The 26,371-nt window shown below is 49.1% G+C and overlaps 1 protein-coding gene across 12 annotated transcripts in view; it reads right to left on the bottom strand.

Moving 5' to 3' along the window:
- The window catches only part of PTPRA (protein tyrosine phosphatase, receptor type A), a 185,375-nt gene that overhangs the window by 6,880 nt on the left and 152,124 nt on the right, over positions 1–26,371 (bottom strand). For all 12 annotated transcript variants that reach the window (XM_025200670.1, XM_025200681.1, XM_025200679.1 and 9 more), the window contains 13 exons: positions 25,256–25,340; positions 22,523–22,596; positions 20,201–20,337; positions 16,309–16,399; positions 15,573–15,649; positions 10,306–10,342; positions 8,194–8,291; positions 7,583–7,702; positions 6,572–6,738; positions 4,477–4,612; positions 3,186–3,335; positions 1,724–1,817; positions 249–325 (listed from right to left, as the gene is read on the bottom strand). In XM_025200670.1, the coding sequence (XP_025056455.1) occupies positions 249–325; positions 1,724–1,817; positions 3,186–3,335; positions 4,477–4,612; positions 6,572–6,738; positions 7,583–7,702; positions 8,194–8,291; positions 10,306–10,342; positions 15,573–15,649; positions 16,309–16,399; positions 20,201–20,337; positions 22,523–22,596; positions 25,256–25,340 (1,343 nt within the window). The remainder of the gene's footprint in view (positions 1–248; positions 326–1,723; positions 1,818–3,185; positions 3,336–4,476; positions 4,613–6,571; positions 6,739–7,582; positions 7,703–8,193; positions 8,292–10,305; positions 10,343–15,572; positions 15,650–16,308; positions 16,400–20,200; positions 20,338–22,522; positions 22,597–25,255; positions 25,341–26,371) is intronic.

The following is a 26,371-nucleotide window of genomic DNA, read 5'->3' as shown; positions in this document are numbered from 1 at the left end:
GTCTGTACAACTGGCGGTGGAGTGCTGAAAGTCATGAGATGGCATATGGATAGGGCAGAGTGGATGCTCACTCTGCTCCTGGCTGCACCCTTCCTCTTCTGAGGACAAACAATGGCCCCTGTCACCCTGGCACTTTCCACCACCACTGATCACCAGCAAAGGGAAGCAGGACTGCTAAACCCCAGGCAACTGCCCTGGGTGCAAGGTTATTGAGCATAGGCCATGGGTGGTCAGGACATGGAACTCACATCGATGAAGGAAGCATTCACGTAATCCGTGTTCTCCTCGCCTCGCTTCACTGGAATGATCACTCGGTTAAATTCATCTACAAGGGAAGACAGGAACACAGGTTGGCCCTTTCAGGCAATGCTCATGGACAGCAAATGCTCTCTGTCTGAGCATGAGCCTGACTGTTAAGGCAGCCCCAGGGGGGCCATCCCACAGGCCCACCAGGCAGCAGAGGGAAATGAGGAAAGCGTGCCCAGTGGCAAGGGATGGAGACCAGGGTTTGATTTCCTACTCTGCCACGCATTTCCCGTGTAACCTCAGGTAAGTCTCTCAAGGCACTATGGGTGAGCAATACAGGCACTGCCCTGTCCCAGACAGCTCAGTGTGGAGCAAAATATCCTGTGCTGCAGGGCACAGGCCTTTGTCCCCAGGGTGGGCTGTTGTGTTACACTGTGCTGTCCTTTGTCTCCTTAGTCTGTGTGCAATTGCTTAGCTTCTCAAGTCACCACAACAGCAGAGCTGGTCCTCAGGGGTCTGGATTCAGCTGAGCACACCTTCCCAGGGGCCACGTGATGGGAATACCCAAAACAGAAAGGATCAGAAAGGGCTCCCCACACAGAAACCTCCCCTAGCATTCAGGCAGAGGAGCCAGGGGGACAAGCACCCAGGGGGAGGGAGGATGGGAGCAGGACAGCTAGAGCCAGGCCCAAGCCCTGGAGCTGGGATGCCAGCCTACAGTGCTGCTGCTCCAGCCACAGTCCTCCAATTCACTTCAGGATCTGCCTCAAACCCACCTCATTTGTTCTCAGAGGCTAAGTAAAGATGGTCAAAAAATGTGAGGCTGAATTGATTCAATCTTCACAGGTTAGCCTAAACTGCACAGATTGAACCAGTAAGCCAGGGAACAGACATTCACTTTTGATTCTTGGAAAGCAGCTACATGCCTGCAGTGGCTGAGGCCAGAAGCCACCTCCCTGCTCTGCTGGGACAGACAGCTTGAGCCTAGGCTAGCCCACCCAAGACGGGTTGGCAGAGGAGGTACAATGTATCCTGGGATGCTGGGGGACTCTGAGTTAACTTGAATCTAGAGGAGGTCTGGGACAGAAGTTCAATAAACTAATTTAACCTGAATCAGTTAAATCTGATACTATATCCATCCAGGTTTATCTTTATCTAGTTTTGGCCATTGTGAAAGTGGCTTATGTGCACTGAACTTCTGTTGTGTTACAGATTTGAACTGGTTTCTGATCACTTATACCAGTTTATGCATAGTTTCTGTCCCTAACCAGAAGCTCCAGCCCACCTCACTGTCTCCCCACATCTCTGCTCCCTGACTGTACTGTAGCTCCACCCTGTGTCCACCATCCCATCCTGTTATGGTCCCTTCAGCAGCTCCGGGACAAGCTCCCATTCACCACAAAGACTGGCCTTTCATACTCTGTCAAGACCAACCCAGCGTGTCCTGGTCCTGGGCCGGGGGGCAGGAGCAACTCACATGGAATTATTTGAAGCACCCTGTTCTTCTTCATGTTGGCTGGCAAGTTGCCTGTTCTCATCTTGTCATTCTGGATCTTGATTGAAGTTAGTTTCTGTGGGAACAAAGATAGGCCCAAACTAATGGCTTTTGGCAGGGCCAAAAGCAGCCACGAGGATAATGAGCTACGTGCCTCGTACTGAGCCAGGTGGCCCACAGAGACATGCTCCAGCCACAGGCAGGCATGCAGGCCTCCACAAGCATTATTCTAAGTCATCTTCTCTTCCTTTTGGATTGGGGGGGCGGGAGGGGAAATCACACTCACTTGCCCCACCAAAGCTAGATCTGGATACAGACCGTGGTGGTGTGAGTGGTAGCGGCGGGATGAACTGGTAGCCATGGGGGTTAACGTAGCTCACTCGCCTGCCACCTGTAAAACATCTCCCCAGCAGGGCTCCACACCCCTGCCCCTAAATTCCTGGCCCCTCCAGGAGCCCCTAGGCCAGATGTTTAACAGCCCTAGCTTACATGAAGGGTTATGAGCCCCCCTTAGATTATCACTGTCTGCTTTGCACTCAGTTGTGCATGTTCCCCCATGCAAAGGAGCCATCAGAGCTACAATCACTTCCCTAAAAAGGGTCAGGAGATCTGGAGTGACAGAGCCACAAAGGATTTTTGTGTGACCAGTTACTTCCTTGCTCTGTGCCTCCGTTTCCCATCCATAAGGCAGAGACGGCACCAATGTTTTGCAAGACTCAGGGCAAGGACAGACTAACACACACCCAGTGCAACTTGCACTGGTTTGGTATGCCAATGGGAATTGCACTGGGATGTGGAAAAGCCAGATGCTCTGCCCTCCTAGGCTAGCTCACACTGTATGTAGCTAGTACTGGACCAATTCCCTCACTCTGCCAACTCCGTGTCCCAAAGCCAGGCTGTTTTTCTGGGAATCCCATGTGGAAAGGTATGAGGGGCTTGTGCTGAGAACCAGGGAAGGTTCTGGCCTTGGTAGAAACTCACCGCCATCAGGAGTTTCAGTCCATGCAGGGTTTGTGAGCACTATGTTGTCTATGAGTCTCCGTGGGGACACTTCCAAACACATCCCACCTTTCCCAAAGCTTTTGGCTTGGCCCCACCCATCAGTCTCTGCCTAAACCATAAAACCAGCTGGATCCTGGGAGTCATGAGACAATGAGACAGATCACTACAAACAAACTCCATGGAAAAGCAGGTTGCAGGCAAGGGACCTGGAGGTGAAGCGGTCAAACGACTTTAATTACAAAGGCACAGATCCCTCAGCCACCTAATGCCACAAGAGGGTTGTTCCATTTACAAAGCGCTGCCTAGTGTTTTGCCCAGTCTTGCCCCCCATCTCCCTTGAGATCCTGCTGGTCCTAGGCAGGCTTTGATGCAGCAGTCACTAACCACTGCCCCGTTCTCCCCTCCAAAGGGCGCCATGGCACCCTGGCTCTGGTTCACCCACCTTGAACTCTTCCTCCAGCCCATTGCTGCTGGTCCCTGGCACTTTGTTGTAGATTTTCTGGAGGTGGATCTCCAGTGAGGTCACTTCCAGCTCTGTGTCCCCATACAGGTAGTGCTCCAGAAGTGCTTGGTATATAAACACATACTGCATCTGGAAGAGATGGGGGTCAGATTGAGTGCCCTCAAGAACACATGCACAGTCAGGGTGCCAACCCAGGCCAGTCTCCAATGTCAGCACCACCGCCCAGCAAACCAGCTATGCCTGGGCCCAGTCCTTCCCTATAAAAGTCAATGGGAGTTTGCCCTGATCAGAGAGGAGTCCCACTATCGGTTCCCACTGGGAAGTACAGAGCAAGGTCATCGTCCAAGAGATGTGCACATGCTCAGACAACAGCTCATGGGGAAAGGGAGGGAGAACAAGGGCTGGCCTGATGCACATGACCAGCAAAGCCTGGCTAAGAGAAGCTCATTATTTTCAGACTGAGGGGGCCAAAGAAGGGAGGACTCAACCAGGAGACTTGGGGCCAGGAATTAGCTGGTGTTGAAGACTATTTCTGCTCTGCCACTAACTCACTGTGTAACCTTGGGCAAATCATGTCACAGAACCATAGATAAGTTGGGCTGAAAGGGACCTCCAAAGGTCATCTAGGCCACCCCCCTGCCTGAAACAGGATCAGTCCTATCCAAACCATCCTAGACAAATCCATTGTCTAACCTCTTAGCAAAACTACACAGTTGTCCCTGACACAACCATGAGGCATAATACCCAAACCTGCCGCAGATAAAGCAGGGGGACAATATCAGCCAGTGTCCTGCTGCTGCAAGGCTTGTTAAAATATGCCTGAAAGATCCCAGGCATAAGGCTGCCCCCAACACACACAGATGAAGGCAATAACCCGCACAGTCCATCCCAGTCTGACCACGGATAACATTTTACCAGGGGTAAAACTCCTTCCTGACCCCAAGCATGGTGACTGGTCTGACCTGAGTGGAGGAGCAAGACCCTTTAGCCAAAAATCTCTAGCTTTAAGTCCTAATAGGAGCAGTGGCACAGCCCAGTCAATCCCCAGCCTTGGCTGCAGCCAATACTCAATGCCTCTGAAACAGGCAAAATAAGTCATATCCCATGATGGCACCTAAGTGACCCGATCTGTAAAATGGGGGCAGTGCTTCCGCCTCCTGATGAGGCTAGGTTTGATGAGCAGCAGTCTGTACAGTGTTTGGAGCATGGGCAGCATCACATGCTCAGTGCTGTCAGGAAGGCCCTACCAGGCCCAGCATGCTGAACTTACATCTGTCTGTACCATCTGGCAGCGTTGTGCCCGAATCCGGCTCACGAAGCCGTACACGTCCACCTTCCTCTCCGCATGCATCATGTCCAGCATGGCGTCGATGACTATGAAAGTGCCTGTGCGTCCCACCCCAGCACTGCATCAACAGAGGGGCAAACAGTTAGCACAGCACCTGGGTAGAATGCCTATCCACAGCATCAGGCCTGCCACGGAGGGCAGAGCTAAGGGGCTACAGCCAGGCAGTTAGAGGATGGGCAGCTCAATCCACTCCAGACAGGAGAGCAAGAGGGCTCTTACCCTGCCAGAAGAGAGACCATTCTTAGTTCACAGGCCACAGCAGAGATGCACAGACCTTTCCAGCCTCCAGCAGCAGAGCAGGTCAGGCTGCAGGCTGGGGTAACCCAGAATGAAGCCCTGGAGCCAGTTACATCTAGCAGCCAAAGTGCTGCCTGGAGTTGTCCCCGACTCCCCTGTGGCACACAGGTGTGACCAGCCCTGTGACAGGCCAGCTCTTTTGCTCCTCTGGACTCTACGTGTGGGGTCCAGGTTATCGATGATGGTGAATTCAGTCATCAAGCAGCACGTGAGGGGGACAAGGGCTTGAGCAGGGATCAGAAGGATGGGAACTTTCCTCTGGAAGTTTGTGCGCAGCTGGAGAGGCTCAGGCTGAAGTCAACCAGCTGTTCTGAGGTGGGCAGCTTACGGGAGTCTCCAGGGTCCAGCCCTCATGGGGAACCTCAGTACTGGTACCCTGTGCACTCCACACTGCAGGGTGCGGGGCCTTTCATGCGAGAGGGATTTGCCCAGTGTTCTCTGATCCTCCCTGTTACACTCACAGCCATGCTCCACCCTAGAGGTGACTGCATGCCAGTTCTTCAGAGTCCATACAGAATATGCCAGTTTTCTCAAACTTCGCAGTCGCAGCACCCTCCACAACTTCTCTTTGAAGGTGGCGGTACCCCTGGTTGAGAAACATGGCTCTGTTGCCTCAGCTTACCTCAGTGTTTCTCAACCAGGTGTTACAGCCAAGTAAAACTGCCCCACACGCCTCCTGCATCAACAGAGTGGGAAAGGCCATGGCACGTGTGTGCTCTCCTGCCTTGTTAGGGCTCTCTGATAACTAAAGCAGCAAGGACAGCTGGCTTGTGCTGCAGCCCTTCCTGGTCCAACCCTGCACTGCATCTCCCAGACACCCCAGTTGAGAACCACTGGTACGCATGAAGGATAGAAGGGGCTACAGAAGTGAACAGACATTACTGGCAGCATGCTTAGTGGTTGGAACAGGGGAATGTGAGTCAGGACAGCTCCATTCTATCACGGCCGCAGCCCCAAGACCCTTAGAAAGTCTTGGTTGCTTGGTCAGCTGCTGTGCTCTGGTTGGGTCCATCTCCAAGGGAAGGCAAGGAGCAAATAACCCATGGGGGATATGACTGCCAGCAAGCTGTGCATCCTCTGCTTTGGGGAAGCTACCAAATGCATCCCCATGATTATTTTGGGTGCAGAGGGACCCTGGAGTTCCCTGCTGTGCTTGGGACTCCAATCCACAAAGGCATAAGATGTTAAAGCCAAAGCATCGCTCCCAGGTTGCTGGAAAGCTATAGCTCTTGGTAGGTGACAGGTGATGCTGCCTCCCAGTGGCTGAGCCCTCACAGTGTCCAAGGGGAGCTGTCACAATTAAGCAACCATGTTCTCCAGTTCATTTGCAAAGTGGATTAAAGCCAAACCAGCCCAGGACCACTTTGGTTCTGAGCAACCATGCTCACACAGAGTTCACCTATTCCACTTTAAAAGTGAATCTGGATTAAGTGTCCTGAGTGGCCCTGTGTAAATGAGGCTGTGAATCAGTTAAAGGGATCATAGGGCAGTCAGGCTGGCAGGGACCTCACAAGGCCATTTAGACCAGCCACTTCCTCAAGACAGGATTATCCCTGCCTAACCCATCCCAGCCAAGTGCCTGTCAAGTGCCTGATAGACAGGATCCCCTCTGCCAGCCCCTGCCCATCAGCAGGAGATGAAACTGGCTTTCCAGATCGCCCCAAGAGTCAGGAGGGGGGTAGGTGCGGGGGAGCTCTGAGGGGCCAATCCCCACACTGACCTGCAGTGTACAACGATCGCCCCTGCATACTGGGGGTTACATGTCTTCACCTTCTTCAAGAACTTGAGCATCCCAATGGGGGTGAAGGGGACCCCGAAGTCCGGCCAGCTGGTGAAGTGGAACTGCGTCACCAGGCGCTGTGGCTTTTTGTTTGTGACATCACCAACCTGGAGAAGAAGCAAATACAGTGACTCCTGTCAGACCAGCTGCTGGAAGCTAGCCTGCGTTGAATCAATGGAACAGGGGCACTACCCACCAACTGAAGCAGTGCTCCCTGGTGCTGGAGGCAGTGGCCGTGGGCAGATACACCCCTGCCACAACCACGCTTTGAAACCTACAGCTGTCCTTCAGTGCATTCCCAACAAGGAGGTGCTGAGACACCAAACCCAGCCACAGGGCCCCAGAGCAGGCAGGCATTCCTTTGACTCCTACCCTAGAACTGTCCCGAGCTTCAAGCTGAACCCAAACCCCAAATCTGCCAGGTTTCACGCAGAGGCACCTTGAAGACAGAGTGACCCTGTGCTCTCCAAAGCAGTCTGGGTTCACTCGGCAGGTTTCACTGCTCCACTTCCACAAGTCCTAGTGCTATCCTCTCCCCCAGCTGTGAAGGGGAGGAAGGAAAACTCAGGGAGAAGGATCCAGGTACAGGCTCAGGGAGGAGGATCCAGGATTGGAGTACACCAGTGGTAAGGGCCCGTGCACATTTTATTAAAGCAAAACCAGTCCATATAACGACACGGCTGGGTCCTTTGCTGCAGTAAATCAGTTCCAAGAGGCAGAGTCCAGTAGAGATGAGTTATGGTAAAATGGCAATAAGGACTGATGGCACTCCAACTCCCAGGTGCCATTAGTAATGCAGCAGTAGCATAGCCCTGTGATCGTGGAGTAAGAGTATTCGAGCATCATGAAATCTGGAGCTTCCCAATGAATCAGATGACTCCACCCCTCCCACTTCTCTCAGGGCTGGGGGGGAGCTAGGAGACACAGAGGGCAGTAACTGCCCCATCGTACCTGTTGAATGCAGAACTTCCGTACTGTGTAGTCAACCAAGACAGTCACATCCTCCACAGACACCCGGATGTTTCCATATGTCCAGCAGCCCTGATCTGGCCAGTACTGAGCACATTTACACTGGAGAGAAATGACACAAAGACAAAGGCCAGAGCTTAGAGACCACAGAACAGCCTGCTAAAAGGAAGTCCTGGCCCCCAGGCTTGATCTCACAGAAGTCAAGGGGAAGGAGGCTGGCAGCTTCAACAGAAATAGATCAGCCCTGACTTCCTTACCCTTGGGCATGGGTTTACACCCAGGCCCATGCACTTAGGGCTGGGATGCTGTGGGAGGCGTACAGAAGCTCATGTGCCCATCACCGTGGGTAACCCAGGATAACCCACCTGACTTTGTCCCTCTTCAGGTGGGTCTCATATAAAGGTTTATGAGTCTGCTACTGCCTGCAGGCTAACAGGTGTGGTCCTTCAGCTCAAACACACCAGCTCATGTGTTTAGATGCAGGCATCTCAGGCACTCTGGGATCTATCCCACAGGTGAGCCTGCTAGGGGCCTGGCTTCACCCACGTGAAGTAGTAGTTTCTTCACTGTGTGAGCCCCACTCTGACACTCACTTCCTTTCTCTCTTTCAGGTTTGTCACCATGACGATTGTTGCTGTGTTTTGCTCCCAAATCATTCTCCAGAAATCATTCACGGTTTCTTCTTTTGGTCCTAAAACAGAAAACAGCAGGTGATTAAAAAGCATTCAAGGCAGACGCGCAGCCCACTATTAGCAACTCCATACAAGGCAGGCAGAAGGCAGAGCACGCGAGCACCTTAGGGCATTTGTGCACGTGCTTGCACTGCAGCACCAGGAGCTTTTAAAAGCACCCAGCACTGCGATTCATACATCTGTATGAATGGCAAAATGTGCGTCAGAGCTGAGAAAATGTCGGCAGCACGCTTTTGAACTAAAACACATCCAAGTTGTTTTAGTTCAAAAGCACACCACTGCCATTTTCAGCACACATTTCACCATTTTTACAACTGCATGCGACGCAGCAGCGCGCGCCAGCTCGCGTGCAGAACAGACTTGATTAATCGTGCCTGATCTCCAGTACGTCGCAGCACAGAAATGTATGTGTATAAATGCCCTTAGCTTGGAGAGGCATTAACTTCAGCGGCTGCAACTGGACTGGTAGAAAGGCATTAACTTCAGCGGCTGCAACTGGACTGGGAGCAGGCAGGGGTTCTAAATGGAGGGGGGATTTAAATACAAAGAAAGGGCGGGGGCAGGGGAATGTGGGCTGAATAGGTCAACAGGTATAAACAAGGCAATTAACCCACCGAGAGACACAGAGCTATAAAAGCTAGGTCATGTAAATAGGATAAGAATCCATAATCTCTTCCGAGACCATACTTAGCACAATGCAATCTGCGGATGAAGCTACATCAAAGATTTTTTGCTTGTTGCCAGCAGGTGGCAATAGCAGGCTCTCTTCGGCTCGCCTGGGTACGTTCGACTTTGGCTACCACAAGGAATGAACAAGCACATAACATAGCCAGGTTTTTAAAAGTACATTTTATGTCATGTGATTAAAATAGTCATAATCCAAGCTGGGTGTGAAGGAGGAAAATGAGGTACAGAGTAAAGAAATGACTTGCCCAAATTCACACAGGGAGATTAGGGCAGCACAAGAGAACCCAGTGTTGGTCCTCCTTCAATGTGCTGCTCGCTGGGGTTAATTATTTTCTGTCCCCAGCCCAGTGCCTGGGCTGCACCTATGCATCCAGCCCCCACTGCCCTGGTGAGGGTGGGTTGAGGAACTGCACTTCAGCCAGCTGGGCTGGTTGCACGATAGGTTCTGTCCTCAAGGTTGTTAACACTGGAAAGCTGCTCCAAGTTACATCAGGTGCCAATGGCCCACATGCTTGTTCCAGCAGCTGAGGATCAATGGGTTGCAAAGACATGGTGGCAGCAGGAGTGGGGCACTCCACGCGCCACATCATGGGGCACTCCACACCAACACCAATGCGGTGGTCATGCCACACAACTGTTAATGCCACATACAATGCAATGAAATCACCGGTCCCAAGGGGGCATAGCAGGTATAGAAGTCCTACTCTGGACTAGGTTTGGCAATACTCAATGTACCTGGTCTCTCTATTATTATGGAGCAGTGCTGTCTCTTGTCATCATGGGAAGCCTCTCCACTGCGAAGGCTGTAGCTAAGATCCTGTCTGCTGGCACACCACCACATTGTCTGATTGTGCTCAATCAGGCCCGGCTGCCCTGAAGCTGCCTCTGTGTCAGCAGGCTTCCCAGCTTTTATGATGAGATTTTGTTCCGACTCACTGCTTGCAATGTTTGCAGGAAGGAGAACAGGGTTCTGTGACTCTAAACAGACCTGCCAGGACTGGGGGCCGGCTGTAAGGATGGATGATCTTTGTGCTTCGGGGTGCAAGTGGAGCATCTGTTGAGGCCAGGCAGGGACTCCCTGGAGCTCCTCGCCATGACCCAATATTTCAGAGGCAGGTACCTGGAGTTCTGCCTCTCTGCTACACCCAGCACAGGGCACTTGGAGAGCCCTATAATCTGTCCCTTACATTCCCTCTCTGGTGACCCAGAGGATGGGCCCAGGGCAGATGAGCTGCAAGTCACATTTCACAGTCCCATAGATGAGGAAAGGACCCCCCAGCCTAATGCTCTCTGGACACAGTGACTAGAGTAGTCGACTGGTTTTACCTTGTGCAGCTATGAACTTGTTTTTTTCTTGGTACCCCTGGAAAAAAAAGAGAGAGAGAAAAATAAGTCACTGATTGAAAAAGCAGCATGCCTCCAAGGCAAGCCATCTGCATTGCAGCCTCCTCTCTCAGCAGCACAGCATCATGTAATCAGCAGGCCCCCCCGACTTCCCTCACACTGCTTTTGGAGATCACAGAGTCTGGCCCCTGCAAGCTGGCCATACCCACACAAGGAAGTGCATTAGTGCCATGCTGTAATCTCAGCTCCCAGAGCTGAGGCAAGTCTCAGCCATATGGCACTGAATGGCCCTGGTGCCCTTCAGTTGTTTCTCCACCTGTCGTTGCTGTGAGCTGCGAAAACGATGCCGTTGTGTTGCAGCTGATAGAAGGCTGCAATTTCTGGCCGCGTGCAGAGATCCATATTTATAATGCAGCAACTTTCATCTTGAAGGATCCCACAGCACCTCCCAAACACTCTCCTCCCAACTCTAGTCTCTGTTAATCCTCTGCAAAACACCCAGGGTCCATGCAGCTTGACAAGTTATGTAAAAAAAGTGACCCATTATCCTGCAGCAGATGACTGTGTATGCTGCAGCCCCATAGACAGCTGCCCCTGATGGCCTTTCTGAGTACCTGGACTTAGCAGCAGGAAGTGCCGTGTTACTACATGTTGCTGGCTGCATTTCCAGCAGACAGAGAACAGAGGGTCTCTTTATAAACCTTGCTCCATGTCCAGGCAAGTGCACTAGGAACATGAGAGGGGAGAGCCTCTCTGACCCAAGTTGTAGTCATTATTGGTAATCTCTCAATTCAAGGACGATCTCTCCCACAGCTCACTGACGGCTCTCGAGGTGACTTAAGAGTCCATTTCTTGAGCCACAGACTCATCTGCCGAAGTTGCAGATCTTCCTGCGGGGGAGAGTAGTTGTAGGCTAGGATTTCGCTCCTTTTCCTTCCTCCGTTCTCTTCTCTGCTTTGAGGGCAAGACACTTTACTCTGAAACAGGCTGCTGCTTGACTGAAGTTGTGGCACCACTGGAGTCGGTCGACAGCCAGTTCCTCCCGGCTCTTGATGTTGGTATCCGTTTCCTTGAGGTCCGCCTTCAGTGGGTCCTGGTAGCATTTCCTCTGCCCGCCACGAGATCTCAGGCGGTTACTAAGCCAGAAGGAAAGCACTTGTTTCGGGAATCAAGACTAGGGCATCTGCCCCCAATATCCAGTCCAGTGAAGTTGGTGCTTGACTCAATGCTGGTAACACTGGCTTCTGCAAGAATGGTGGAGTTTGTGTGGTGATCTTCCCATTTGATGTGGAGGATTTTCCAGAGATATCGTTGGTGATACCTCTCCTGACTCTTGAGATGACGATGGCAGATCAACCATGTTTCACTTCCATAGAAAGGAGTGGAGATGATGGTAGACCTTGACCTTGGTGTCTTTCTGGAGAGTGCAATGAATAAAAACATGCCAAAGCAATTTCTCAAAGGAGGCATTTGTGCGCCAGATCCTGCACTGGATCTCCTCAATCTTCACTTTCTGAGACAGGTGGCTACTGAGGTAGGGGAAGTGCTTGACTACCTCCAGGGTCTTTCCCTTGATGGTAATTTGGGGGTCACATTCATGGCCTGGGGCAGGCTCACAGAGCTCTTTAGTTCTCTCGATGTTGAGGGAAAAGATCAAAGTTTGGTAGGCTTCTCCAAAAAGATCCAGCACGGTTTGGAGATTTTCTACATTGTGCGCAAGGATGGCGCAGTCATCTGTGTATTGAAGGTCAAGTTCTTTGACCAAAAACGTCCCAGATTGAAGACCCCTCCACCTGTCTGGTATTCTATATCAATTCCAGAAGGAAGGCAGTCCTTAATGAGGACCAAAATGACTGAAAAAATGGGGAACAGAGTTGTGGCGATGACACATCCTTGCTTGACCCCAGCTCAGATGACAAATGGATCTGTCCCCAGTCTGCTACACAGAATGGCCACAGGCATTTGGTCATGGAGAAGCCTCAGAACCGTGATGTACTTTTCAGGAAATCCAAATCTGGCCAGTACTTTGCACAAGGCTTCAGGACTGATGGAATCAAAGGCCTTAGTGATGTCAATGAAGGCCATAGACAGGTCCCGATACTTCTCTTGGACCTGTCGGGCAGCAAAGATCTTGCCAATTGCTCCAAAGGGTGGTCTGAAACCACAGACCACCTGGTCTGAGATTCCAGCAGGACTTCTTCAGCAAGAGGTAGAACAGATCAGGAGGATGCAGGCAAGGGTTTTCCCTGCTAAGGAAAGGAGGGTGATACCTCAATAGTTCCCACACACAGACTAATCTCCTTTCTTGAAAACAGTCACGATGTTGGCATTCCTCAGGTCCCCAAGCATTTCTTCACTGTTCCAAATTCAATGAATAAATGTGTAGAGTCTCAGTACCACCTCCTCACTGTCAGGCTTGTAGACTTCAGCAGGTATGCCATCCGGTCCAGTAGCCTTGTTTTCAGTTTCCTTGATGGCAAACCAGATTTCTTCTAGGATAGAAGGGTTGGTAAGGGATCCCCTTTCTGGGTGTTGGGGAATGGATTTGATGATGGTATCTGCCGCCACATTTAACTCATGGGTCAGGAGTGCCTCAAAGAGCTCTTTCCATCTATCTTTGATAGATTTATTTTCTTTGAGGCATGTATGAATTCTACAAGCATACATCAGGATTTGGGGGAGCATCTATTCACCAAGGCCCAGGGGAGGACAAAAAATAATGGGCACAAGTTGACTGAAGATCACTTCAGGCTAGACATATGGAAAAAACTTCTTTACAAGCCGAGTACCGAGGGTTTGGAACAGGCTTCCCCCAGAAGTAGTAGTCATCTACCCTGGCGCTCTTCAAAAAAATCCTTGACACCCATCTTGCTGGGATCATTTGATCCCAGCAGTCTTTCCTGCCCACATGCAGGGGGCCTGGACCTGATGATCTGTAAGGTCCCTTCCAGCCCCGAACAACTATGAAACTATGATCACAGGGAAGTAAGACCATGGGAAGCTGGGCTGTAGATAGCCTTTGTTGCCCCCAAAAGCTATGCATACCACGTTTGTCAGCACAGAGCTGGACCTCTTTGGCTTTATCTTGCCACCCTGGTTTTTGATTTTTCCAGGTCCTCCTTTTGCTTTGAGGAGTTGATACATCTCCTCTGGCTGAGATGAGGTGTCATTTTGCCAAGCAGAATGACTTCTCTTCCATCAAGGAGGGCTTGTATCTCAGCTTCATTCTCACCCAAACAGTTTTGGTGTCAATGAGTGGTATAGCCAATGGATTTAGCACAGGCTGTATGAATAGTGGTTTTAAAACTCTTCCAGAGTTCCTCAATGTTGCCGTCATTTGTGGACAGGGCAGAGAGCTTGCCATGGAGACACTGTTGCAGATCCTTACAGACATTCAAATCTTGAGATCTGTTTTTGAGAGTCCTTTGCATTGTTTTTGGAAAGTCAAACGGGTGCTGGCACACAGCTACTGAACTGAGCTGCTACTCTCTCCACCTGCTGCTGCCTTGCCCACTCTCCTCCCCTCCTCATAGATCCTGAACTCTGCAGGCTCTCTTAGGCAACCTGCACTACAGGGTGGCTGAGCATGGGGAAAGTCTGCTCCAGAGGAAGCCCAACCTGTGTAGTGAGCTGGGGGAACTGTCTAATTGGCCTGGAAAAGGGCCTAGAATAATGATGCTGTCCTCAAAGGCAGCCATGCTAGCATCTGAACACCCTGCAGCTGAGCTCAAGCACTGAAGTCTGAGCAGTACCTCTGCAGGCCTACAGAAGCCCTCTGGACCCCAGACTGCAATGTTCAAAAGGGGAGCTGCTGATGACAACATATGTTTGGGGAAAGTAAAAGGGATCTTGGATCCTGAGCACTGATCCCTCACGCCTGCATGTTGTGTGAATTGACACTTCGCCAAAATATGTATTCTGCATACTGCTCTGCCACTGGAGCCATTTATCATTATTAACTAATTGTGCTAGATGCTGTACACAGACACTGAAAGAAACACTTGCTGCCGCAAGGTTTGTACTAGACATGTTAAAGGGAAGAATGACAAGTTTCCATTACACAGATGAGATACAGAGCCAGAACAACTTGCCAGGAAGCCTATGGCACCACCACTTGCCCAGAACTTGAGTTCCAGGTATCCTAACCCCAAGAATGACCTTTCTCCTTCTATCAGCATTCACCTGTGCTACTGATCTTAGGGTGCAACTTGCAGACCAGACCGTCTTAATGGCTTGCTGAATGACTTTCCATTGAAAAGATTTTGTCTGGAACCAGGGCTCTGAACCCTGTGTTTTGTCCACCTCGGAAATCAATGTTTCCTTAGTGAAGGCATGGTCTTTATCCTACTCCGATCAACAGCAAAACTCCCATCTACTCTACTAGGAGCAGAGCAGGCCCAGAATTTAATTCCAGTTGTGTTTGATTCAAGCCCAATCTCCTGCTAGCCCACTGGATGTGCAGCTCCTGCTGGCTACAACAGGAGTTCTCAGGAGTTCTTTGTTACTGTTTCACATGAAGAAATGGGTTCAATCATCTAGCTGACCTCTTGCACAACTCAGGACAGGGAATTACACCCAGTCATCTCTGCACAAAGTCAATTATGTGCATCTGAGTTAAGCATATCTACCAGAGATGCATCCATCAAAGAAATGGAGAATCCACCACTTCCCTTGATAACTTGGTCTAACAGTTTATTTCCCTCTTTGTGACCAACGTCCCATTCATCCCAGAGTAATCGCATAACACTATCTCCCCAACACAGAGGAACGTGGCAGCTACACTTTTCAGCATCCTGTAGGGTAGATGTTATCTTTATTTTACAGATAAGAAAACACAGGCCCAAAAAGTCATGACTGAAGACACAAACTAGGTCAGTGGCACAGCCAGAAAGAGACTACCGTAGTGCTGGCTCTGTGCTCCATGCTCTAATCACCAGACTGTATTCCCTTTAACACCAGGACAGAGCAGATCACACCCAGCTCCCACTGCTAGGCCGACCCTGCAGGACTGAAGAACAGCACAATGCTTGGCCAGTGAACTAAGCAGATGTGAATCATATACTCAGAAAGCTGGACAGCCCCGAAGGGCCAGCTCTTCACGGTCCCTTTTTCCAACCACAATCACATTCTGGGTAAGCCACACGCACAGTGGTAAGTGCCTAGCGAAACTGGCCACTGCAGAACCATGCCCAGCAGACTGGGGTTTGCCCCCAGAAACAATTAGTAACAAAGTCCAGGCAGAAACTCACATTAATGAAGGAGGCGTTAATGTAATCGGAATCCGGGACCCCTTCCACGGGAGTCAGGTGAACCCTGGAATGATCATCTGGAGAAGAAGGAAAACTGGGCATTAAAACTGGGCAGCCCCATATAGAGGTCCTCGAGGTTTGGGCATGCACAGAACAGACAATGAGCTCCACGCAGAAGAGGGTTCTTTCTGCAGAGGGCATGCCCTTGAATAGCTTCTCCATCCAGCTACCTTTGCTCTCTAACCCCCTAACCATGCAAGTTCATTGGGCACCACCAGGTACATGCAAGAAAATGAGGTTTCTGGCCCCTGCCACCTTATTCCTCATCTCCACGCTTTAAAGGCCTGAACGCGAGAAGGGCATTCATTTTCCAGGGTCTCCTCTACCCTTTCCATGAGGGGCAACAGCAGTGATGTGAACATCTATCCAGTAGAAGTCAGCCTGAGTCCTTCCCCTTGCCCTGCAGCAGCAGAGGACTCTTTCTATACATCAGCTGGGTTAAGAGGAGATGCAGCGACCTGCCAGAGGAGGGAAATCACCTGACCTCTCCTGCTGCTTTAACTTAACCCCTTGTACATGGCTTCCTGTTCCCTAGCAGCTGCCACTCCATGGGCCTTTTGCACACCTTGCTTTGGCCATACCAGCCACAAAGAGTGGAAGCGCAGCCCAGCAGCAGTGGGTGGTGCCACTGATGACTATGAGCTTCACTGAAGCAACAGTTAGAACAAATACCTACAGGGCAAAATGTTCACGTATCTGTTCTTCTCTTTGTTTTCCTCCTTGGAGGCAGCTTCACATGTGGCCTGGATGGGACATGCTGGCAGAGCCTGAAAGGGCAGGAAAAAAGAGATTTCCCATTATACCTTGCACCCTGTAGTAAATACAAAGCAACTGGCTCTTCATACAGCAGGCAGCTCTACTGTACTTCACATGTTTTGTAGCTAGAGATCTCCAGACGCTTTACAGGCATTAACTTAAGTAATCCCCACAACCTCCAGGGGTAGCATCTTCTATACTGGGAAAGAATGGGGTCCTAGGACTTACCTGATGGGGCATAGCTGGAAGAACTGGGAAGAGAAGAGGAGTCTGGACCCCTGACCCTTACTCTAATTAGGTTATACCAGGAAGGCCAGGCAAAAAAGACTATGTTCAAGTCTAAAGAGACAATGAACTGCACACAGTACACATACAACAATGAAGGGATGAGGGGAGGCAGCCTGGGAACCACTCTGCTCTGCTGAGCCCCTGCCTGGGTCCAGCAGGGAGACCTTTACCTTGAGTGTGAAATACAAGCTCCCACTATAGTCAGTACTCACTGTCTTCATCCATCTCACACCAGAAGACCCAAATCAGCCTTTAGCAATGAGTTTTACAGGTCTATGATGCCCTGTTCTCTTTAGGACCTGCTCTGCAGGAGACCTGCTTCTGTCCTAAAGGTAGCATGGCTCAGCCAGCTCTATTCTCATCTGGAAGTCACCTCTGAGCACAGACCGCTCCACTTCAGGATGGGAATAACAAGCCTTTGTACTCCGTGGCCTTCCCCTCAAATAACAGTTGGGCCAAGCTGGGCCCTCCTCCCTGGGAAGCAGGGTGCCATGTTATCCAGGCGCACATGGTGGCAGCAAAGTCTCCTCCAGCACAAGCCCTGAGCCCTCAGCAGCACAGAGAGGCAGGGCTGGCAGCTCTATTCTTCATATTGCTTCTGAATGAAAAAATACCAAGTGCCACCAGTTACGCAGCAGACTGAATTAGGAGAGGAGCTGGCTGGTCCTCCCAGCTTCTGCTGGCTGCCTGAAAGATTGTAGGAGGGCAGGGAATTAGCTCTGAGCACCAGGCTCTGAGAGGAGCTTCTCTCATTAAAAAAAAAATGGAAGTAGGATTGAGTTGCACCTTTTAGGTTAATTAAAAATGAAGTCATCAGAACTGAATGATTAGTAACAAGTACCAGTGGTACCAGGTCCTGGGGAACAAAGTCCTTTCTCCACTGAACCTAAGCAGTAGTGGAGCAAAGCTACCCTTATTTCCCCATCAATTAACCCTACCTCTGACCTGAGGAGACCCCCATCCCAGGTTACAGGGGATCCATTCTCTGCAGCACATGCCATACTGGCCCTTCCAGGGATAACTAGATGGGCCTCCGTCCAGGCACTCGGGAGAGCAGTCTGCATTACAGCAGCACATTTAGCTCTAGTTATCCCTGGAAGGGCCAGTATGGCATGTCCCATGCAAGCCACCAAACAGCCAGCAAGAAGAGACATGGACTTGAACACAAAGTGGGGAAGGGGCAGGTATTTAGGCCTGAAGAGAATGGAGTAGGGCAGGGTTCCCAGCCTTGGAGACTTCATAACGCCCAGTTAGGGCTCTTTTAGTGGCTGGTTCACATAAGATAGGAGGCTATTTCTTCAGGGAGCTAAATAAATCATCCTCCTAGTTCTGGGGACAAAAGTTTGTGCTCTGGAGACAGAAATTCTCACTGCAACCCCTCTTTCATCCCAAAAGAGCACCAACATGCAGCAGTGCTGATGCAGCCACAGTTGCTACCCTCCCTCTCAGTGAAGTGGTTTCACAACAGTAGGGAGAAGGGAAGTGTTTGGTTAAGGAGACACAGAGAGCTTAAGGCTCTTTGCAACAGTTGTGTACTGCATGTCTGTCACATGGGCCGCTCTGTACTCCAGGTCAAGCGGGACCAAAATTCTCCAGCCAGCTGCCTCCAGTGCAGAGGTCTGAAAAATGTGTAGCAAAACCAGAAGATTTTCTTAAGCCAATGGGGAATCGGATTAGCAGAGCAGCTCCCAAGTGATTAATTCTGATACTTAAATCAGTCACTAATTTTCCATGTGTAGCAGAGCTCTGGACCGGCGAGGTGTAACTGCAGCAGGAGTGCTGCCTGGGGAAGCTGGGGTATTGACACCTGCTTCAGGAGTGGGTAGTGAGACATGAGACACTACATGAGACTGGGAGAAAGGCAGAAGGCCTGGGCATGTCACCAATGATCAGTGCTACAAGTGCAAACAGTGTTCCCATTTAAAATGCCACCATTAGGTCTGAGTTAACACCTCCTTGAAATGACTGAAGAGTTTCTCTCTCTCAGAGCGCCCGTCTTGAGCTGTCTGCAGACGGCTAAGAAGGTAACCTGATATTATTTATACCCGTGGCATGCTGGATAGGCATCTCTGGGGTCATCTGACCCCAGCACTCCTTCCTGCCTAGGCAGGGGCTCGGACTCGATGATCTGTTGAGGTCCCTTCCAACCCTAGCATCTATGAATCTATCTTTTTAAAGTTTCCTTTACAGCCAGAAAAGTCCTAGGAACAGTGACAGTTCTGTCCCGGAGCTCAGCTCTGCAGGGATAGTATCAGTGCACTGGGGCTCCCACCCATATTTCCTTTTATTCCAAAGCATCTTGTGAACATGAATGCATTAACCCTATGGTACTGCTACGAAGCAGGGGTTATCATATGTTTTACAGGTGGATAAACAGAGGCATATAGAGAAGCGACATGCCCAAGATCAGTTGGGAAGAGAGCCAGCTCCCCAGGTTTACTTGCTCTCCTTCAATTCCTAGAGCAGGGTACTGTGGAATCCAACTTAGTGTGCCCCAGGGCACACTCTTTTGGGAGACCTTTTGGGAACAGAGACCCGGTCATCATTTTATCAGAACAATTATGCCTGTTCATTGACATAGCTGACCCATCTTGGTTATCCCTGCATATCACTGCCGAGGAATAGTGAAGGGGAAGAACACAGAGCCCTGAAAGAAACAACAATTAAAGGCCAGAGCTGGGTTTAAATAACTAACGCTGTGATCCTTCTAACAAAGGAAACAGGAAGACACAGAGGATTGGCAGTGAAGGAGCCAGGGAGGGCCCAAGCCTTAGGCCAGGTGAGGGAAGGATGGAAAGTAGCTGGTGGGTGGACAGACTCACAGGCAGGGTATCCAGTCACACAGAGGCACTTTTACCCCAAAACCTGACCTGTGATCTCCAGCCCCAAGTGTGTCACCCTGCTCACTGGGAACGTGTACAGACATTCACATTCCCGGGCTGTTCCCAGGTTAGTTGTCTCCCAGAGTGGCCATTTTTGCTCTGGGAGAAAAACCCCGAACTTTTGTACACTTGTGATTTCTACTGGGAGAACAGAGACTCTCCCAGGAGAAAATGAATGTCTGTAGGTGGCTTTGGTCTTTGATTAGTATAGAAAATGCTGGGGTGGATCAGTAGTGCAAGGTACCATATAATGCATCTATGCTCCTGCTGAGTGAGACCAGAACTGCTCTGCTGTGTGTCATAAGCCCTGTACGGCTAACAGCTGTCTCAAGTGGTAGCAGCTGGTGCTGTGGACACAGGAGGATACAAGGTCTATCCCTGTTACTGCCGGACCAGGAAGCTCCTCAGTGGCCTCAAACTCTGATTACAGTATTGTAACCACATGAAACACTGTCTGCTTCGCAGCACTACAGAGGAACATTAGCGTGAAAGGTGAATGGCAGCCTGGTCTCACTTGGCTTGATTTGCTAGAATGAACACATTGACACAGTGAACAAAACACCCCTTTTACTGTTCAGCCTGATCAGTCTCTCTGGCAGGACGGAGCCACATTTGGACGAGAGAGGATTAGCAAGCACTCACATTGAATTCCTCCCGGAAGAGCTTATTGTCGTCTGCCATTCGCCGGTTAATCTCCTCTTCCAATTTATCGACAGGCAGCGGCGGGTATTTCCTGTTGGTGCTGGGAGACCGGGCCAGCAGTGGCATGCTCTGAGGCTCTGCAAGATCACACATGCATAACACTGTTTACTTCTCCACTCACAAAGCTGGGAAACAGGTTCTTATAAGACCACTGGTTTATTTTTGACAATTTTGCCTCTCTGAGGTAGCACTGATTTAGTTTGCTGACTCTATGTGGTCTGCTGTGCAAGGATCTCTGAGTGCTTTGCAGACATTAATGAAGTCTTTCAGTATCCCAGGGGGAGTGATCTTTGGGTATCATTCTCTTCCTTTTACAGAACCATGATGCTGGGGGCAGAGCTACATTTTCAATTTAGGATGTCATAAGTCACTTAAATTCATACTTTGCCCCTATCCATGTAGCTATGCTGATTTTACATGCACACACTTTTCCTGTGCAGATTTTCTTATACCAGTGTCAGAGTGACTTTTCCAAAAGGAGCCTCTTGTGCAACTATACAGGTGCATACGTGGGGATTGAATCAGCATAGTTGTGCCAGTCTGCATTCATACCTTAGCTTACACCAGTTTAACACTGACACAAAGAAGGTCGTAGATATTAAAAGGCTGATTTTCAAGCTTATTGCACTACTAAAAGTAGTTAAGGTATGGCAGAGATGGGCTCTGTATAAAAATCTTACATAGAATACAGAAGTGAAGAGCACTCATTTCAGCTCTAATGTGCCTAAATATAGGATTAGGTGGCTAACTTCAGGTTCCCGCTAGGTAAGTTTTGGCCCAAAGTCACAAATCAAATCATCCGCAGGGCCAGGAGAAAAGCCAGGCATCTTGGTTCACAGGTCCCTTAAAAGGGACTTGCAAAGGCTTTTGAACATTTGGGCTTGTGTGTTTCTGTGTCCCAATGATGGACAAAGAAGCAAAAAGACTTTTAAAGACAAAAACAGGGGTTTTTTTTCTTGCTTTAACCTTCAATATCAGTAATGTCAAGTCTGACACTGGGTTTGCTGAATGACCTTACAGCTCTCATCAGGGTTTTTTCCCCACACTTACTCTTAAATGGAAGCAATGGAGAGTAGTTGGATCTTTAGCAAAGATGCATTTTCTCCAAAACATTCATTTCCACTGGAGTCAATCAGATTTTAGCAAAACAAAGAGCAGCTTTAAACAGTGTAACTATTAGAGCTGGCAAGATATTTTTCATCATAATGTTTTTAGGGAAAATGATTTTTCAGGTCAATTAAATTAGACATGTAAACCCAAATTTTGCTAAAAAATGCTGATGTTGTCAAATTGTTTTTGTTCAGCACCAAAATATTTAAAAATCAGTTTTTTAAAATAATTTCCACAAAAAAAATACAAATAACATTTTAGTTTTCCACCAAATGTTATATGGAAGAATAAAATAGTTTTCTGATCAACGGCAGCACCAATGACTTTCTTCCCTTCCAGATGTCCAGTTTTCAATTTACTAATTCTAATGGTGCCCTCATTCCATTAGCTCTCCAGAACTAGTGGAGGGTGGGAAAACTTTTTCTTTGAAATGATTTCAAGCAACTGCCCACAAAACCATGGATCCTACAAAGAATGAGGTGCACACTTTACAGGCTACAAGTCATTTGCCCGTGGGACTCTTCATGATATGTAAATTAAGCACAAGGTCTTCTAGTGCTCCCGTGACAAAAAGAGTGCATGCGAGTCAATCGTGCGTGCATTTCTTTTCAAGATCAGAGCTAAGTTGATACCTTGTTGTGGCTGAGAGTGAGAATAGAAGATATTTTGAGTGTGAAAAGAAACCAGCTCTCTCGAACACCGTTCTGAGGAGAGCTTTAAGGCAACCAGCAGTGGGGAAAAATTAGATTTGGTGTCTCATCTTCTCCCCAGCTTGCCCCATGGGATATAAGGATGGCTGGAAAGGGCGATTATCATTGGTATAAGTATTGCAATAGTGTTTACAGGACCAAACAAAACGGGAGTCCAGCACACTAGGCACCATATTGGTGTTCTGTTCCCCGTTACAGACTGAGATCAAGTCGTCCCTTAACTTCCTCTGTGTTAAGCTAAACTGATTGAGTTCTTTGAATCTTTTATAACAAACCCTGACCACAATAGCAAGATCTGAATATAAGATTTTCAGGCCTGCTTGAGCTAAAGGATAACATCTTCCCATATTTTGCCGATTCAGTAAGCCGTCTTGTGAATCAGCCACTCAGGGAGACAAAACCACAGGTTCTCCAGGTGGATACACCCTCAGACGAGACTCACCTGTATCATCTGTTCGGCCGTTGGACAAACGGAAGGAGTTGGAATGGCTCCCAGCTTGCTTGTATTTTTTGAACCTAAAGAAGAGTTCAGAAAATTACCACTGGAACATAAGGATCAGCCAAAATGGATTTATTTGTAGGATAAATGCCCCCAAGTCTGGTCTAAACTCCACAGTGATTTTTAACCCTCTCTAAAGCTTTGGCAGGGAATCAAAGTGGTTTTGAGGTCTTGTACACAGCAGTATCCCCTCAGTCATACAGCAACGAGTTTTCTCCATCCATGGAGATGTTATTGCAGTCACACAGGGTTTCAGTTTGGGCACCGTTTGACCCAAGATTCACGGCCCTCAGGTCTGGAGGAAGTAGGATGTTTCCCATTTTACAGATGGGAAAACTCAAGCACCAGGGGGTCAAGGACAGAAACTCAGTGGCAGAGCTAACAAAAGTCCCCAGGAGGGCCTGCCTCCTATGCCTCTCCCCAGAGAACTAGCTCATGTGTCTACTGATTAACAGCAGATCGTCCCCAAGGGAAGCAGGTGTCTGCTCCAGGCCACACAGTGAACCCCAAATTCAGCATTTCATCCTGTTCCTTCCCCTTAGTTGTGCACCAGCTCTCACTGTACTTTACAGCAGATGTTTTGGGCATCAACGCAACACTGTGGGATATTCTCGTGGGACCCATTTAGAAGTGTAAGAGCAAAGTCAGCCAACATAGGGTGGTGATCTTTCTGGAAGCCAGCTGCTGCCTCCTAAGAACAGCTGCAAGGATGCAGCATCCCCCTTTCGGGAGTTTTCATGAACTCACTATCATTTGCCTCATATACACTTAGATACTACAGTGATGGTAGCTATAGAAAACCCTAGAAGAGATCTGAACCCCACCGCCACGACAGGACACTCCAGAGATGTGCGTTTTATGGCCTGATGCAGCAAAGCCCTTAAACACACATGGTTAAATCTCCCCTCATCCAGCAATATGTTTAACCACATGCTTTTAATTTCAAGCACATGCTTAACCCACTGCCCTGAAGCTAAGGGTTTTGCTGAATCATGGCCTGTAAGTGGTGGGGAAGAAAGCAGGTAATGCTTCATAGGGGCTAGGATGTTGTCTGACACTCCAGGTGGCCAGGGCTCAACGGCAAAGCTCCCACTGACCCCCTGGTGCTGGTCTGGCCCAACACCAAGGAATAACATGGACTTTTCCACCAACAAAGGAAATTGGATTTTTTTAATTTACTAAACACTGCAGCGACTATGTACAATGCTTACTGCTGGTGAGCAAACACTTCCTCCCGGCTGCTGAGCTCTGCATTCAGGGCTGGGGGCCACTTACAGAGGCTGTGATTCAGAAAAAGGCCAATCAATTGCTCCAATCCTTTAAAAACCTCCCCATGGAATGTCTGCTGCTCCATACATGCAGCACCGGTGTCACCTTGTCCTGCTAATGAGCTACCCTCGCAGATCATCTTTCAGTCTGAAGATTCCCAAAGCTCTTTGCAAACCAGACTGGCCACTTTCTCCCACCACAGAAATGCAGCTGCCTGACACAGAAAGCACAGCTGGTTAAAGGCCTGAGGGAAAGCCCACTGAAGTCAGCAGAAAGAATCCCACTGGTTTCACTGGGCTCTAGATCGGGATTGTGGAAGTTGAGATGGAAATGAAAAAGTGTCACATTCAGCTGTAAATGTAGAAGGGGTTTCAATCAGGACACTAAGTTAACATGTTATTTTTGCACAAAAAAAAATACCATGTGATTTTTAATGACACAAGCAGTCAGGTTCTTGGTTTATCCACCAGCCACAGTAATAGAGGTATTGTTCTCAGACCCACATGTTCTTAGCTCTGATATTCTGTCCATCTGTGGGTTGTTGGATAGGGCAGGATCTCAATCTCAGTAATGACGATGATGATTATAGTGCACCCCCAGCAGCATAGCACACCCCTCCACATGAGGAACTGGCTTCATATTGATTTAGAATGAAGAGCATCACCTACCAAGTCACCAGCACATCTCCAGCACTGTCTAGGACAGGGTGTCAAATATACTGGATGCAGCCCCCCGAGATGTTCTGCTGGTAGTCCGGGCTACAAGACACTGTGATGCATGGCTTGCACCCCAGACCTGTGCCACTACCTGCTCTCCAACCTCCTGTCACCATCAACCACCCAGACTCCTGCTGCTACCCACCCCAAGACGTGCATACTGCCTGGCCACAGACCTGTGCTGCCATCCACCACTGCTGTTGCCAGCCCCACATATCTGGCCCAGGAGGAGTCCCCAGGGTCCAGATACAGCCTGGAGCCCAGGATGAGTTTGACACTGCTGGTCTAGGATGGGGGAGGGCAACCTTTTTTGGGAGGTGTGCCATGAGGTAAGTCCCACACCCAAATGCTGCTCCAATCCCCTTTCCTTGTCCCAACCTACTGGTCTGCTTCCTGCTCCCTGCCCTGTCTACTGCTACCTTTCCTGCTCCCTCCTATGTCTGCTGCATGCCACATAGAGAGGCTGCCCATACCAGTTGTGGCACATGCATGGTAGGTTAACCACCCCTGTTCTAGGATGTCTTCCTTCCAAGCACTGGACAACCCAACCCCTTTGCTTAGGGAACAGAGTGAAGGGCCCGGGCTAGCAAAGGACCAAGCTTAAACCTATGTGCTCATTAACGGCAATCACAAGGCTGAAAACACATCCTTATTATCGAGGAGGAAATGTCTGTGTACAAGCGTTTCTTACCTTAACATGTATAGCACGATGATAATAAATACTATGACTAGCAGAGAAGATAGGGCTACCATGACAGCTATAATTGGAGTCTCATCTGAAATAAAGAACAGGAACATAATTATAAGAAATCAGCAGTTACCAGCAATAACATTTCACAGATCAGATCCCTCTACAAGTACTGGCCTAAAGACAATCCAATTGTTTAATAAGATGGAGTCCCACAGAACAGACAGATACGAACTATAAAAACAGCGCTACTGATCTTGTACAGACCATAATTTGACACAGACTATAACCCAGGGGTGGGCAATTATTTCAGGCGGAGGGCTGCTTAAAGACTTCTGGTGAGTTGTCGAGGGCCGTAAGGTGCCCCTCCCCGATTGCCATCTTGCCCACCCCCTAACCCCTGACCTTTGACACCAGAAGTCTATCAGTCCGTCTATCCACCGCCTGTCCCCACCCCAGTCCTCCTCCCTCCTTGGAAGTACTACTTCTCTTGGGAGGGAGGGTTTCAGCGTCGCCAGGTGTATGATCATTACCATATCTGTTCAATAATTTCAACCCTTGTATGATATAGAATAGATAATACTAAAAGCTTTCAAAACGTACAATAAATTTTGAGGCAGCTAATTGATGCAGCATATGCAAAACCCAAGTCACTCTTGGGGATTCTTAACTGACTTTCGGGTTTGCCGTTAGTGCTTTCTTACGGCTGTTGGCCTCAGAATAATGAAATGCTTCAACTTTGATGACCCAATTCTCACTCATTCCCTGGAGGCTTCTAGTGAGCAATATAAAGTAAAGACGACGACTTATTTGCATACTTATTGGCATACTTATTTTTCCAGCATACGATAGTTTTTCAGAAAGTATCATAGTTAGAGCTTCCCATATGATCATTTCATATTTAAGACCTGGCAATGTTGGAGGGGTTTGCCACCTTGGAACCAGAAAACAACCCCAAATCATATACTAAAAATCAAACATCTACTATAACATACTTTATTTCAAAAAATATTTTTGTCCTGATTTGTGTTTGCATAGTGTATATAGAGGTGATTGCACAATAGCTCAAAATAAAGTCTTACTCTTTTATATTGCGCATCTGTGTGTGGGGCAGGGAGG

Source organism: Alligator sinensis, unplaced genomic scaffold (genome assembly GCF_000455745.1).
Source record: "Alligator sinensis unplaced genomic scaffold, ASM45574v1 scaffold12_1, whole genome shotgun sequence".
Taxonomy (NCBI): domain Eukaryota; kingdom Metazoa; phylum Chordata; order Crocodylia; family Alligatoridae; genus Alligator; species Alligator sinensis.
Note: the sequence above shows the minus strand (reverse complement) of the source record. Positions and strands in the feature narration are given on the sequence as shown.